The sequence below is a fragment of the Amphiura filiformis genome, chromosome 6 (genome assembly GCF_039555335.1).
Source record: "Amphiura filiformis chromosome 6, Afil_fr2py, whole genome shotgun sequence".
Classification (NCBI taxonomy): domain Eukaryota; kingdom Metazoa; phylum Echinodermata; class Ophiuroidea; order Amphilepidida; family Amphiuridae; genus Amphiura; species Amphiura filiformis.
Genome location: NC_092633.1, coordinates 18,100,947 through 18,118,672, shown reverse-complemented (window position 1 = coordinate 18,118,672; position 17,726 = coordinate 18,100,947). Strand labels below are relative to the sequence as shown.

General features: G+C 35.3%; 1 protein-coding gene across 1 annotated transcript; it reads right to left on the bottom strand.

Moving 5' to 3' along the window:
- Positions 1-281: 281 nt before the first annotated feature.
- On the bottom strand, positions 282-16,384 carry LOC140155084 (cathepsin D-like). The gene is made up of 9 exons (XM_072177775.1): positions 16,205-16,384; positions 13,745-13,892; positions 12,557-12,680; positions 11,707-11,825; positions 10,446-10,645; positions 8,979-9,101; positions 7,741-7,885; positions 5,145-5,243; positions 282-3,929 (listed from the first exon to the last, which is right to left on the bottom strand). Exons 1-9 carry the CDS (start codon positions 16,267-16,269, stop codon positions 3,768-3,770), a joined length of 1,185 nt encoding a protein of 394 aa, XP_072033876.1. The 5' UTR covers positions 16,270-16,384; the 3' UTR covers positions 282-3,767.
- Between the last annotated feature and the right edge of the window lie 1,342 nt (positions 16,385-17,726).

The window sequence follows — 17,726 nt, the reverse complement described above, 5'->3', positions numbered from 1 at the left end:
TTGCCCAAAATATTTTAAAATATCACGTTTTCATGACCTTTATGTAACCCAACATTTAAATGTTGGATCAACGTTTTAAGATCATATTTTGTGTTTGCTGGGATGAAACTGAAAATGTCCATGTTAGTGGGGAATGGTTATCTATTCATAGTAACCACATACCGGTACATACATTTATCTTTCCGAGTGGGAAAATCAGAGTAGATTAAAGGCATGCTGTTGCAGCATGCAACATAAACTGAAAGTACCACAAATTACTGGGTGAAAAGAAGTTATACCAGTTCTGTTTTGTCACTTAATCAAATATTTATTGTCAAAATATTTCCACACATATTTCATTAACAATTATACAGATATATTTGTTTGCTCATATAAATATGCAACTCAACGGCAGTACACACGGTTTATTATGCTTTATGGTTTTGCTTTACAAGAATCAAAATGTGAAAAAATACTCACTTTTATCGTAATAATTCTGTACCTTTTTAAAGCGAGCTTTGATACCTATTGAAATCATAATGTTGTCCCTGAAGGTGAATGTAATGTTAACTCCATTGACTTGATAATGAAATAAAAACTTGGAATCTCCAAAACAGAAATGAGTATTTTTTTTGTATTGAGATTTAAAAAATTATTATCATTCAAAACCACTGAAAAGAAAACATACAACCTCTTGGGTATTCATAACAAGAACCCTGTGTACTGGATTTGGGTCACATACATGCTTAGTTGAAACAAACTAACATGAAAACCAAACTCTGTGACTATAACTTTCAGACAGACTTAGGTTGGAATAATGTACTTTGTTACAACTTTCCATATGGTACTATGTAAAAACTATGAAAGAACTCTATTCAAAGCTGTTATTATAAATATGATATCAAAATATAGAAATTAATATATTTTCAAGCACATATTAAGTATTTATTGTCACTGAATATCACAAAGGATAACATTGCATACAAAAATCCGAACTAATAAATGTCTTGCAGTTAGGATGTATTCTGACATTTATATCTAGTATGGACATTTGTCTCCAATAAGACTGTTATACCTATACGGTCCACAACTTATAAGTCAAAAAATATTTTACGAAATGTAAAAATGTAAAATGATATGTATAGCCCTATTTGTTTTCCACATGTGGACCAATTTATAGTGTCACACGTCATTGCGTTCAGTCACAATGATTCATTGTGTAAGAAAAAAGGCCGTTTTGAAAGTTTCACCCGAGTCCATAGCAGTCAGATTTTCTTTAACAAACACATGAATAGACCTGGCCTACTGTATTGTTTGAGAGCTGACTCCTATGGTCTCCTATGCAACTTTTAACACTGTTTAAAACGGGCTCTTTTTTACATAATGAACCATTGTGACTGAACGCAATGACGTATGATGCTATAATTTGGTCCATATGTGTAAAACAAATACGGCTACCCATACCTGTTTACCCGCTTGCATTTTGTCAAATATTTTTCGATTTCTTTTAAAAAGTATTTAGGGTGAACTTATAAGTTGTGTACCCTATAGTACCAACTACCAAATATTCTGGCCTTATAACCTTGTAAACTGACATCACTATCCCTTAATATTAAGTCTTCATAAAGAAATGCTGGGTTGTTGGGTGGGTACAATTTCAACTGGTGGTTAACATATTAGCTATAATAAGGCAAAAAAAATGTTTGTTTCCTGTAGCGCACACGCATTACGTTTTTGACGGCTTATTTTGCGCATTAGAATTTTTTTTTACTTACAAAGAAAAAAAAAAACCAGAAAAAATCGCAATTAATAATACAGAACACTACTGGAGTAAACATTTACACATTACACAACAAACGAGCATAGTGAAAAGCTTCTGGAGAAAACATCACAAATTTTTTTAAATACCTTTTTTAATCTGCAGGTTGAAAGGGGATCATAAATATTCTTGAATGTGAAGAAATATGATTTTTTTGTGTGTGTCGGAGAGACCCACTGTAAATTTCCATTCCAATTTGCAGCAAAAAAGGAATTTTTTTTTCATTTGAAGACATGGATTATAAACAAAAAAAAAATAAAAATAAAAAAACACATTTCGCATTTGACTTTTTTGACCTGCTACAGGAAACAAACATGTTTTTTTTTTTGCCTTATCCTAATGTCTGACAGGTATTTTAATCATTACAGTATGGCCAGCAACTTACTTGAATTCCCAGCAAAGCTGGCTTGTGTAAGAAAAGATTAAGGTATAGCCTTACGATTTGTGCCCTTGTAATAAATTAAAGTATAGCTTGCTACACAATTTCATTGTGTTATTCTGACATTTTCCTTTTAATTTACAACCACTTGAATACAAAACATTTAACTTCATTTTTACCATCAACATCAGTTTATTTACAATACCCATATCGCAATCATCTAGGATGCCAAGATCTACACATGTTTGATATCATTATATACACCTACATGCATATTGTGCATTTTAATTAAAATAACAAATGCCTATTTATACATTATATTGTGTATTAAATAGCTTCATAAGCTTTAACAGCATGATTTATACTTATATCTTTGCTGCAATATAACATCACAGTATTTACCAAATTATACCTTTCATGCAAATCCGTAACACATCCCCAATCCTAAAAAAACTACCATTTAGTCTGTTCTATAATCATGTTTTTTAAACAGATATACACATTTTGAGTTAATTTTGGGAATGTCAAAATGTATACTATACATGTGACAAAAAAATGAAAAAGGGTATTACAAGTTTAAGGATTGAAAACATCCCAATTGGATTGTGCTTAACTTTCTAAGGTAATTTCAAAATACAAATTATACAGTTTTTGCAAAAAAAGTAAAAACCTTTGTTTATTTGGTTTACTGACAGTTCAGGAGGTAATACTTGAAGATCTGTAATTGAATTGTCAAAATATTTACAAACAGAATCTATTATTTCATTATATAAATTACGGATACAATTTCTCCATCGAAGGTCTGTAATAATTGTTTCTTTCTGATTCATAAAATTGAGATGGTCGAGTTATGAATGATCTGCTCCCCTCACTGAAAATCTTCTGCTGAATACCCTGCCAATGGCTCATGCTATGAGCTATTCCAGTTGAAACCCATAAAGCCTACGGAAGATATGACCTTAATCTCACACACAAGGATCCAGTGTAAATTTGGGGTTACCTCAATGGGTGATTCCATTTGAAATCTATACACCTGTGTGAAACTGTTATTGATATAATTTCCATAGGGGGTGTATGGATTTCAACTGCAATATACCAATAAGAACCGCATACCAATATAATTATGTGAAATGTTACACAAAATGAGTCATTTGAAGGGACTGCCTTTTGAGGAGAGTGATTTTAGCTCTCCTTAGTTGACCATTCTCTCCTTACATTCTACTGTAAATGCTCTAAACAGAGCTCTCCTTGAAGACTCCAGAAGAGCTATTTAATGCTCTCCTGCAAATTCCAAAAGACAGTCCCTGCATTTGATGCTATAATATTATTGGTTTCAACAAAATAGAAATAGTTACACTTTGGGAGCCATGTTTAATTTTCATCAATTTGACAGTAGGCCTATAATGAAGATGAATTCATCTGTAAGTATGTTTTATGAAAAAATCAAAAGCGGAAGAAAAAAGCTGAAAATTTATCATCTCCCATATTATTTACTCATCACAGATTGTAGCTTTTGAGTGACTTCAATTTTTTGTGCAAAACAATTTTCAACTAACAAATATAAAATTGGAAAAAAATCTGACATCATCATTATTTAGCAGTGGCGAATCCAACACGGTTGTTAGTACGGTCAAACTCTGTGTAGTACTTGCGGATGAAAACATCTCCCAAAATCCACAATGGACCTGCTGGTTCTGGGACATCAAGGCCTAGGAAACCACTGATGCACACAGTCTCTCCAGCTTGTGTCTCCTAAAATGGGAAACCAAGAAATATGAAGAAAAATTTACAAAAAGCATCAATTACCTAAGTTTTCTACAATTGTGTGCAACATAGGACACTTGATATTTTTAAGACCAATACACATTAATGTTTTCATAGTTGAAGACTTTGTGCTTCCTCCCCCTCCATGCAATGTCAGGATATACAGAGCACAAATACCACTACATTCAGCACTCAGCATTGTTACAGGAGAGAGGCAATGTGTAAACTGGAAATTTCTGATTATAGGTAAATGGTTTTATTACAATGCATTCTTTCATTGAGTTGGACAAAGAATGAGACCCAAGGTCCTAGGTTCAAATCTTGGGTGATGTTTCCCATTCTTTGTTAAACTAGGGGAAAGAATAATGTGATCAATGCCTGAAACTCTTTGAATGGGCATTTTTGATTTTTTTTAAGTATGGACAATCCACTGGTTGATAAAATATCTTATTCACATGAGGGCTATGCTTATGGGAAGCAGGCCCATATTTATTTATAGGAGGTGGGGACTGAAAAATGGAGCTTTTGGAAAAAAAAATATTTAAAAAAGGGCCAATTTCAACATTTTTACAGGAAAAAAAGTTGTTTTGTAAACATTTCCTTCAAAAAGGGCTGATGTTTTCAAAACAGTCTTTTTTTTCTTCTAATTGGCATGGGGGTGTAGCACCCCCTCCTCAGCACCTCCTGGCTACAGGCCTCTGGGGGAAGAAGAGTGAAGCAATTCATAATGATTTGATCCCCAATCAAACTCTCTTTGTCAGTTTGTACTTCAATGAAATAGATAATATAAGTAATTTTCTGTGGAAGCTAATATAACACCGGCGTGTCCAGGATCTTTTCCTGCGGGGGGCTCAGTCCCTCTTTCAGATTAATGCGGGGGGCTTAACGGCTAAAATTGCCAAAAAACGGCTGATTTTACATGATTTTTAACAAAGTGCGGGGGGCTTCAGCACCCAAAGCCTCCCCCCTGGACACGCCACTGTATAAGGTTGATAATATAAGAAGGTACTTTCCTCCTGATATACATACTAAAGCATCTCTTCTGAGCAAACACCCACAGGGCTATGAATTTTCTTTGATGCATGTTTTCACGATTCTAAAGTTTACTGGTATCTGAGGCAAAACAGCACATAAGTTGGAAGTTTACCTTCAGGTTTTTTTTATATCAAAACAAGAACTTAAAACCTAAAATAAGATTCTTACCTGCAATACATAGTCATTGGGTGTAAGAGTGAACACTTTGCCATTCAGCGTGATGTCAATGTTTGGCATCTTAGCAAGTTCACTGCATAGAACAATTCCCTGAAAGGAAGCAAAATCATAAAAACCCAATTACCCAATGTCTATTAAATAAATAACCTCAACAGATTACAGGTAACATAGTGTGTATGTCTATAGCTTGAACAGAAAATGAAGATGTAGGTCAAGGACATGGTTGTTTTGTATATGCGTAGAAGTGACATAATAAGAGGATTAACTACCATAGCAATAGATTAATACAATTTTTAAATATATTGCCCTGCACTACAACGTAAGATTAGTATCTTTGAAAAGAGCGGTAATGTATTCAATCTATGATTGCAGACATACACAGGTGATGAGTGCAACCTGCTTGTAGTGCCGGGCAATATATTCAAAAGTTGTATTAAAATCTATTGCTATGGTAGTTAATCCTCTTATCAGGTCACTTCAACAGCGAATATACACAACTAGTTGCAACTTTGTGAAACCAATCCCACTGTTGTTCTGCAGCAATGGGATAGTTAGTATACATGACTGGTTGCAACTTTGTGAAATAAATTGGTTCTGCACTCTGGTTGCAGCTACATATCCCTCTCTATCTGAAAATGCAAACAAAAAAAGGCATTATTCCAGCTGGTGACGCCATGGGGGTGTATTGATGATCTCAGTTGTCAAAAATAAATCTCAAAAATCCACCATTTTAGTCCCCAATCCATGGGAAAAAACTTGTAAACTGTGTTTTGTGTCGTTGACTGTCCCCCGGTTGTCACACAAAACAGGGTGGGTGTATGTGTGTGGTGTGTGCCCAACGAGGACACATACATGAGGTCCACACTTCCTGGACAGTATCACTATATCAAAAACAATTTTAAAATACATTATAAAGCATGACTGAGGTTAGCAAAAACCCATATGTCCTATAGTGCAATATCACTGTTTTTATATATCATTGTTGTTTGTATGCAAATTTTATGCCTAGCTGTTCTAGTTCTTAATGTACTCATAATTTAGTTAAAATGTGCAATCTGTTATATACTTTTATAATGTATTTTAATATGTATTGTTGTTGTTTGTTTTTTTTGATGTTTTAAGTTTGACCCCTGGGCCAAACTGAAAAACAGTGTTTACACTGAGTTTTGTTACCCAGGCAAAAGAAGTTTTAATAATAATAATAATAAAAGCAGTGTAGGGTTAGTCCTCATGAGGATATCAAAACCTTTAAGGGTCCATGGTGAGATGAATCCTTAGTGAAAGTGGTTTATCACTGTTCAAGTTTACCAGTGTTTACATATAAAGTGTGTTGGGGTGTGTGGGGTGTGTGTATTGCCATGCCGTGCAAGTGTATTATCTGTAGTTGAACGGTTAGAGAAGAAAACTGTGTTGAAATGCGGCTTCGGCTATGTTAGCGATTGTGTCATATTGTATGTTAGGCCGGCAATACCATGTTTACATTACTATGATAATAAGATGTGACAAGAGTCAATTCACCCATTGCACGGTTCCACCATATGGGGACGAGCCTCGATCTGGCAGCATGCATGAATGGGAATTGAACCAGTCATATAACATTGCGCTTAAGTTATGTTATACTTCATGTCATGTCTATTGCCAGTTTAAGGGTATCCCCGCATATGTTTGGAACCTTGCAATAGGCGAATACCAATAGTTTTGGTTCGGTGGTTATAAATCCCTCATAAACCCCTTTAAATAACCGAACCAAAACTATCGGTACTGACTCTCGTCACATATTATTATTACAGTAACACAGTGTTGCCAGCCTAACATGCAATATGACGCAAGCGCTAACATAGCTGAAGTCGCATATCAACACAAAAACCAAAGCATAAACTACAGCAATCATAATGCTTCAGCATGGGACATGAATGGTTCTATCTCAGTTAAAATCCATACACCCCCTGTGGAAAACATGACCTTAATCTCCCACACAGGGGATGTAGATTTCAAATGGAGTGACCCATTCAGGTACTAGCCCCATTTGAAATCTACACTCCCTGTGTGGGACATTAAGGTGATGTCTTCCATAGGGGGTGTATGGATTTCAACTGGAATAGACCATTGTGACAATATCCAAACTATTATGCAAGGTCATTGTGGTTAGAAATGTTTACTTTGTATTTGCTGTCAATATTTGCATTTTGAGTTATACAGTTTGTTTCATTTTCTTTGATAAGAAGCACATGTGTATTGAGATAATACAACTGTATTGAACATTGAGTTTGTGGGATTTATCTGTTTTTGTTCACAGGCCAAATTACCATTCTGACACCCCCCTCCCTCAATCCAACAAGATGAAGATACAAGATAAATTTATTTACATTATCAACATATCAAAAATACAAAACTATGCAGTTAAATAGACAAATCATGGATGATAAATATGGCAACTCTTTGACATTATTGGACATTAATTATGTGATGTGGTTAAGATGGCACTCGCTAGAGTTCCGAAAGCTCAGCTATCTGAAAAGGACTTCTCTAGGGAAAGATTAAATCTTGCTCAATATTGGACATTCTTTATCAATCCCTAATTCCTTACCTCGCCCACTACCGGAATGACGATAGCTCCAATGGCTTCATTGAGTTTCTTAATTTCTGCTGTAGGACCAGCAATGAGAGATGTCCCTGTATCAGCTATGGCTTTGCATCCTCTGTTACAGAAAGTCTGACCATTTGTTTTTATTCTGTATTGGAAAAACAAAATCAACATAATACGATCAATTTTCCTGATCCGCAATATAACAAGTATATACAGAAGCACAGAAAAAAAAGTTCCGGAGAGAAAAAAGAGCAAATAAAGATACAAAACCAAGATAAAAAGAGAGAAAGAAAAGAAATAGCAGGAACAAGAAACAAGCAAGTAAGAAAGATAAAAATAATATAGTTTGAGGAAACAAGCAAAGAATACATAATAAAAAAAAACGAAACTGAGAAAGAAAAGATATGTGGTGTGATCAAGTAAAATCATTCTGAAGTCAGGCATATTCAATTTTCAGTTTTCTACATGATTGTACAGGTTAGTTTCAGAACTGGATAATATTATTTACATATTATGCTGGGTTGTGGCATGTAGGACCTATTTATGCCAATGCCATATCAATGATATCAATACCATCATAAAAACAATTGAATTACCAATTTTTAGTGTCAAAATGGCACATGCCAGTTGGGCTAGTACTTTCAGACTGTTAGAGGTCCAACAGCAAAGGTACACGCAACTGGTATGTGCCATGTGGGTATGTGTAAAAGTCCAGCACTGCTTAATGCACAATGCAAAAAACCATATGAAAAACAAAAGCTTCTTGTTTAAGGTTCATAAAGTTATTTTGAGCGAACAAACACAAGCAATAAGTCATGTGAGGAATTGTTTTAAAGGTGAAAAGTTCAGCATACACAGACCTTGATATTATCTTGTAAAACACACACCAATACAATGTATGTGAAGTTCAAATAAGATCTTACTGCACTGTTTCCTACAATGGTGTTCAATTACATATTCTATGCACTTCTGAAAGCAAACTTTAAGTTTAGTTCTTCATTTAAGCCAAGAGGTATTTAGTTCAGGCAACCGGACCATCTGAGTTACTCCTCATTCAATTGCCTCATTATGTTATTGTTAATACATGTATATTTCAATTGAATGAAATAAAGATGAATGAATAGATTAATGTACTGGTTATATTCTAAACCATGTTTCTTGACACCCCATATCGCAAGTACATGTTTATTACATTTCAAACTCCCATTTTTTCCAATTATTGATTATTGTAAACTTACCCAGTCATCTGGAATTGCCAGTAGCCTTGCTTAGTAACAGGCAAATAGTGGAAAGGTCCTGTATAGTATTTGGGATCAGAACCCCCGAGAATAAGTTCACCTCCAACCTTGGCAGATGGGTCCCTGCAATAGCCAAGAAAAATAGGACATGTGATTTACTTTGATTGTCACAACCATGCAGGTATAAGCCCATCTTTGGCTAGAAGTCTAACCAGAAACAGTGATGTACCTGAGCCTTAGGCCAGTAATAAGTTTAGCTCAATAACATCTACAATATAATATCTCATTGAGGGATACAGAGTATGATCCATATTTGTTTTAAAGCTTATTTCTGTTTTCTTATTTCAGTATGCAATTGTGTCTATTTGGTACAGTAACCAGCCTAAAAGCTCTAGGTCTTTAGGTCTACAATAAAAGTTGTGATATGATATCATGGCTTCCTGATATTGTTTGCCACTCCTTCATGCCTTCCTGCACAAGTACGGCTGGTTGATTGGAACCTTCCCTCCCGCACATACATAGACAAACACACCCTGACACTTCATGTCATATATTTAACTTAACAGGATACAGTCATATAGTCAGCAAAATGGATTTCATTTATGAAATCTTTAAATGAAAACCAAACCGTCAATACAATCATTCACAATCACACAATCAATTAAAATTGCCAGTGTATGATGGCATCATCATTACTACACATACAACAGAATAAACAGCACACTAAATGGTGCTCTAATTCACTTAAAGAATAAAATGAAGAAAAGAGTTTTGAGTCAAATCCAATAGCAGGGTCAGGTCTATTTTATCACAACTTTCTATCAAAATATTCATAAAGTTGGTCTTATGTTTTGGGTGTCAAAATCAATTAACTGTATATCTCTCTAAGCCTCCTAGCTTTTAAACACAAATTAATTCTGGGTTTCCCAAATAAATCCAATGCCAATTTCTTTTCAGATTTGTCCCCACTATGTATAATAACGTGGATAAATTCTATTTTGCTAGGTACTACTGTATTGCCAACTAAAAAAGGTGTGTAAAAGGGCATTGTGAGATTTCACAAACATGGTGCTTTCAATTTTGGTTAATGCCCAGTTTTTAACATGTATTCAATGTATGTCAATACACTAATCAGCATTTGAAATAGTAAAGCTTATTTAAATTCAACATCTTTTGTGTAAAAAATCATGATTTTCTAATAAAGGTCTGGATCAGGCCTCCAAAACAGCTCAATAGCAGATCACCTTATGGCTCTTAAGTTTCAATATTACAGATTTTTGCATCTAAATTACTGCTCGCTGGGCTCTTTGTATTCAACAAAATATTAAAGGCAATACCTTTCATTTGATTTTTTGTGTGAAATATCTCAGAGCCCCTTTAACTGTCCAGACTGAATAAACAAAATTCTCACCCATAGCAATAATGTACTGTTTATAAATTTAATAATTAACCATTTATTAAGCTTACTTGCTGAGATAAAAAGAAAACAAAGAATCTGGCACCAATTTCTGCTTCACTATGTCATCAAATACTGGTACCACGTTGTCCACAGAGATCGTTGGATAGCCCATCCCTAGAATACCATCAAACTGAGCTGCAACAAAGGACAGTCCAGGCTCCGCAGTAGCTTCAGCAAATACTTGGTTCTTGACAGTAATGTTACCCACCTGTGACGTGAATACAAAAGGAATTTGGTTTGGCAAAACATATGAGCAAGCAGACAGCAAGAAAATACAAAAAATATCAAAAAATAATAACAGGTCTGAGAACTTGCAAGTCATATTTTAGATTCTGGTCAAAATTGATGAAGTGGATTGTAAAATCTCTGAACCACTATCTAACCACTGCTTGTAGACCATCCAACCCCATATCACACTCGCAAATGACATACACATAATATGTATACTGCGCCAAGAAAGTATCCTTACACTTGGGAAAAATAATCACAATTTCAAAACTGAACCATATTGGGGTAAATTTGTTTTTGTAATAGATGCACTATACAATCCTGCATATTATGACACCACATTGAATCAAATGTGCCCTCAAGAAGTAAAGTTACAAGCAATTGAATAGACGAAGGTCCAGTTTTAAAAGTGACAAATTGGCCCATACAAGGCGCAAAAAATTCCAACAAGCGCAACAAAGAGACTACACAGTTTCTGCAATGAAACTTTATTTAAAGCAGTATTTATTTCAGTTTTTACTTTTCTGTACTTGTCATAACTTGCATTTTATTTGTCAGCTCTTTTGTTTCAGTTTTCTTTTGTTCCTTTTGTTTTAAATTAAAGGCACACACAAATTAGCCATTTACCACTCTCAAACCAAATGTCTAGTCCGTGGAGTTTTGAATAGGCCAGCGTGTCACTTTTAAAACTGGACCTTCGTCTAATCAAATGCTTGTAAATTTGCTTCTTGAAGTCACATTGGATTCAATGGGGTGTCAAAATGTGCCGGATTAGATAGTGCATCTAAAAAAAAACAAATTTACCCCAATATGGTTCAGTTTTGCAATTGTTATTATTTTTCCAAGTGTAAGGATACTTTCTTGGAGCAGTATATATGCCACCCTCCATTTGCGATATAAGAAGTTGCTTATTTTGTTCCTTGACATATTGCTTTTTTGTTTCTCCACTTTTAGGTTCAACTTCAGCGGTAGACAGAAAGTCATGCTGTTTGCAGTAGATTCTGACCTGTCATAGGTTAAAGGTCAATTCTTACTACTTGCCTGTACGATATCCTGGCTCAGAAAGCCTTTCATTGATCCTGAGCCGTACTCGATCTCAAACTTTGTCCCATTCTTGACGTAAGTCGATGACTTGGTATTATCATATTTCTTGTGGAGAACTGTAGAAAAGTATACATACAATGTTATAGTTTTCACCCGTCTGTATGATTTCTATTCGTTTAGAGTCTAAATTTATGCTTAGATAAAGTTATAAACAAACATATATTTTATTAAAAGGGGTTAACCCTATTGGTTAAGAATATAGATTTCCTTCATGCTTACCGTACGTAAAATGTCAAATATTGTCCCCTTTATACATCCAATGTAAAAAAAATAAAAATTTGAATAATTATCATAATTAGCAAGCCAATACGTTGGTACATGCAAATTGCATTGGTCTTGAAATTGCCAACAGTGAAGGTATGCAGTATACTACTCTAAGTTAGAGTTTATACATTTATATTTGTAAACATTAGCTTAGATTATTTTCAAAAATCTAGATTTTTTTTTTTTTTTGATGGGACACCCGATATCACTTGAGTGATCTTGTGTGTAACTTGTGTTGTAATTCAATAAAACACACACTGTAGACCCTTATATTTGTTGTGTAATGATAGATGTAATAATTGATCTTCAATGCAATATTTTTGCATTCAAATTGTGTTTTAGTGTGTCCCAATGTAGCACTATCCTAAATCTAGGTATAAATTAAGCTGAATTTAAAAACAATAACATGGGATACCTGCACATACTTGTCCGGGATACTTGTACAATGTTAATTTTTATGTAAGTAAACACCATCAACACCAGTGATAACAACTGCAACAAAAACATGTTGACAACTACTTACAGCATGCAATGTCTGTCCATGGGCAGGTTGCAGATGGAACCCAAAGATTTGAACTCCCAGTATCAAATACAACGGTGAAAGGTTGACCTGGAGTGCCAATATTAATTGGACCATAGTATTGTGCCTGGAGAAACCAAGATACATATTTGTTATGTCCTAATAATGATAATAATAATGATTAACAATGGGTTGCATTGTGACATTATAATTGTTTTAAAAGCATACCATCTGATGAAAGCTTGCACTCTCTTGAGACCATGAAGTCATTTTATGAACTATTTTTTCAATGAATCTAACTCTCACTGAACTCATACATCTTATTGCACAACACACATCATTTACTGGTGCACATTGTGTGGTTTACAAAGCTTTCATACATGTGTACACTCCTATATCAAAGCAGCCAATCAGAAAAGCTGTTAGAAAAGTAAGAAACATGCATTGATTGTGTATATTGTGCACTCCAGCACTACGCGCAGTGTTTCATGCATGCGTTAAGCGTCGCGTAGGATTGATTCATTTTTGGGCGGGTTGATGCATTTATATTTGGTTCTGTTTTCCAACATTTTAGTGATAAGTTGTTATATAAAAAAAGTAAAAATCACATGTTTTTTTCTTCTTGTGTATGAAATAGATTAATAAACTTGTATTACTTATTGCTCGAGAAATTAGACAAAATAATGCACTTGCACTGATGTTGATGCGTCTAATGCACTCCCCCTTTGGGGCTCGTGCATTAGACGCATCAACATCAGCGCGCGTGCATTATTTTGTCTAATTTCTCGAGCAATAAGTAATACACGTTCATTAACCTATAAGTGTTGTGAGAATTTGGTAAATAGCACTTGTGTACACATACTGTGGGCTGTATCACACATTCATATCTCAAAAGGATTCCTCATGTCGTTTTTATTATCATTGTTGTATTTCATATTGTTATTTTATATTTAGCATGCTTGATGATGCTTCTCGGTTTTATGAATGAACATAGGGCTGTAATATTGTGATAATAGTAATACCTCAAAACTGATAAAGTTAATTTTACAGAGTATCTCATGATTTTTCATCACAATTAGATGAAAATCATTAAAAATCATACAGGGTAGCATTTTGAGGTATGACAGTATGTGATGCAGCCGATGACAAATGCATTATTAGCGGCAAGTGCCAAATATTTGGTATACTCACATCCATATAATCTGTTAAAGACACAGCTGGCTCTCCAAGCATGCCTTTGTATTTGTTGGCTGTTATCAATCCATCGATATCTTTCTTTGAGGCTCCTTGTTCTTGCAATTGTCTTCGTAGCGTCTTGTCCAGCTTCTTAAGTGGAATGCTGTGGAAGGGCATTTGATACACACTTTAGTGAGATGTAAGGTAATAATTGTGAATAACATTAGCTTTTTTTTTTGATTGAGGACTTTTTTGTTGTTAATTTTTTTTATTTTTAAAGGTCATAGCTAAAACATGTATTGTATACCTAAATTAGCTTTTAAAATATATTGCCCAAATAGGTTGGAATTGTGACATTTCTGCACTGTATGTGTATGTGTACCATTTATTATGTTTTTAAAACAGTTAAGTGTGAAACTGTTTAAATAAAAAAAAACCTTTAAAAGGCTTAAGCAGCGCCAAGGGCTTATCATTTAAATGTTGGTATAATTGAATGATTAAAAGACTAGTATGACGTCCTGGCAACCAGACCAAAAATGCTGTACTGCGCAGTTCAGCAACCAATCATGCTGCACTTAGTGACGTCAGATGCAAACTAAATTCGGTCTTCAATTATAATTGTGATGATCCAAGCATTGGTACATGGTAGGGTGGTTGATTCAATTAGCAATTACTGAAATATTGACATTTGCGGATGAAGACTTTTAAGTCTTCATTTTAAAAATCTTCTTTTGTACTTAAGATAAATTACATTATGTAAATTTAGTATTATGCGTGGTATTTATGGGTAAAGCTACGGTATGTACAGGGGCCTATTTTGTATCGTAAATGATCATGAAATAAAATTATAGAGAGCTAGTGAACATATTGAATATTTCCAAAATCCTTGCTTTTCATATCAGTGGATTTGTAACATTTTTCAACCAAAGTTTTTGAACCCTGTTGTCTCCATCAAACTACAATCATGACAATTGTGAGCTGAACACGATAAAATAACATTTTTCAACCAAGTTTTTGACCCCCGTCATCTGCATTATACTGCAATCATGACAATTGTGAACTGTACGATAAAATCAATCAAACAAACGACGCGCAACAGCGCAAGATTGGATACAGTTGACTCATCAAAATAGCTTTTATTAGACATCAACAGAATATTTAAAAGGGCATTTCGTGATCCACAGCTTCATCCCCCCACTTTTCTGAAAAAAAGTTGAGATTTTTATACCACTGGAAACCTCTGGCTACATAATGTTTATCTACCAAATATTTCTTGCAGATTAGTTTGTTTAGCAAAAATATCGTCAAATTTGAATTTCGTTCTGGTATACCAGAACGAAATTACAACGGTGGCCTATTGAGCAGTGTAATACACATAATGCATGCATAACTCGCAAACGCAAAATAGGAATCAACTGAAATTTTGGGAATAAGCTTTTTTCGTGGATATCTACTGAAAAATGTCATGAAAAGAGGATGCTAGGATCACAAAATCCTCCTTTAACAAGCATTACACAAAATGTCATTACTGATACCAAAAACCGATAGCAATGAACTCTACTGTGCGAAAGGGGCTGTGCAATATCAGCCCTGGACTAGTGGAAGGGCATGAATTTTTGGCCAGCCTAAGGGGGGAGGAGGCAAGCAATTTTTAGGTATGAGAGGGAAACCTCAGTTAACACATTTGCTAGTCAGCCAAAATGGCCTAAACCGGCAATAGAAATTTACATTGAAATTTAAAAGAACCGCTTGCTCAAGGAAACCTTCATAAATATGTTGTCTATACCTTGCTCGAGAAACACTAGCCACGAATGCATCGAGCATTCGTGGCTAGTGTTTCTCGAGCAATCTATACCGGGTACTTCACTTGACCCAAATATATGATTTTTTTCGGTGATGAGAGACTCGCACATGGAATTTCAGAGGGATTTTGATAGCAGTTCCATTAAAAAAAGCTACTAATATCGTCATGAGACTAAGATCTAGAAACACCCCCGTAATGCTGTTTTGGGGAATTTTGCTAGCAGAATCTTTTTGATGAAAGTCAATCTTTGACTAGATGTAACTTTGCTACGGAAAGTGCTATGACAAAAGGTTTTCAGTGTTGGCTTTCTTTACTCAAGGGCTTTAATTTGATATATAAAATGATGCAGTTTGATGGCAAAATTGAATTCACCTGGCATACCTACACTACAATTTTTGGCACAGAAATCAGAATCATTGGGCAACTTTTAAGGCTTTTATTTAGGTAATTTGCAAATTGGGATCCCAAAAAATTGGCATGTGCAAAAGCTGAAAGGGGGGATTTTTGGCAGACCGAAAAGGGGGAGCAATATTTGGCAGGCCGAGAGGGGAGGAAGCATTTTTGGCACGCCATTTGGAAATATTACTCTCGTAAGCTTGAATAAGCTTACTTACTCGACTCATGATGATTTTTAAATACCGTACACTAACGTTGACCTAGCACCTACTTACCGAACAAAGCCATCATCCCCGTACGCCACAAGCACAAACACAAGTACCAACAGTAAACTCCTCATTTTGATCAAATGTACAGACGTTGTGGAACTGTAAAAAATACAAGAACTAAAGCTTCTGTGTTCTTCCGAAACTGCACTGGATCACACAGACCGACACACACACCGATCACAAAGCCAAGCTAGCATATTCAGCATGCTTTAATTTTCGCGGAAGAAAGATATCGTTATTCACGATGTACGATCTGGTAATTAAAAGCATGTAAAAGAGTCTACATGCGTGGGCAATCATATGACTTTTAGTCATATGATCGAACCATAAAACAGCCTCAGATCGTTTCACAGCTATTTTTGGTTTAAAGGGAAGTGCTAAATAAATTTTATAAAAAGTTTTGTTTTTTTAAACACTTAGGCCTGTAAGCTCTGTAGGCCTAAGGCCGTAATGTTTTGGTTCTCGTCCCCTCCTCAATTTGACATTTCTGGGATTTCGGTCGGGCCTATCATTTTTTAAAGATTTTTTAAAAGACTTTGGAATACCGGTAGGCCTACAACTTACAAGTTTAGAGACCGTTCACAAACACTTGTTAGGGGAGGCCGATGCAACTTGAAAAGTACCTATCCCAAAATACAAAAAATTTCGCCCTCTCGGATCCCCAAAAAATTAGGACCAGTTCAACGTCGGAACATTATGAGCTATTATGGGTCAATCCATGATTGAAAAGCATAGGCATAGGCCTATAGGCCTAACTCAATTTTCCCGGGAAAATGTGTGGTAATTTTTTCAGCCCCCCCCCCCTTAGGAGGGTGTCAAAACTTTTAAGGCCCCCCGCCAATAAAAGGATTAGGGATTAATCTAATGTGATAATCACAACCAGGCACATGTAGCTTCCACGAGTGCAGAGACAGAGAGGGAGAGCCATCCAGGCTCAGTGCACCTTAAGGGCACACAACTATGAATCAACTGGCGTAACTACCTCTTTCTCTCTTTTTGTTTAAAAAAGAAAAAAAAGGATCACTTTCCTCACAAGGAAGTGAGGATAACACTACTAAACAACTACTACTAACAACTGACTTGCAGAAACCACTCTAACAGCTTATGTGCATGAAGACACTGCTGGTTAGAACACTCAAAATAGGCAATGTGCCAACAGTCAATAACATCAACAGTTCAAGAGTCTTTTTGTCTGCAATGACAAACTGACATTCAACATGAATGTAAAATGGTTCAAAGTTCAAAGAAGTAAGCGTCAGTTCCAGAGTTTTCTTTTAGAATTCCAAATGACATACGTAAATCAGTTCAAAGTTCAATGAAGTGACCATATAGGAGGACACCGATGATGGATTAATGTCATAGTACACAGTGACCTGTCCATTTAGTTTAACACATAGTCTTTCAGGTGCTCAGGAAGTTTGTGAGGCGCGGAGCATGAACGCCTTTGTGTGAGCAATGGTGGCATGATCTCAGGGCCAACCATACTAGCTTGGGGGATACTTTCACTAACCTCACTGCTGTTACCGGT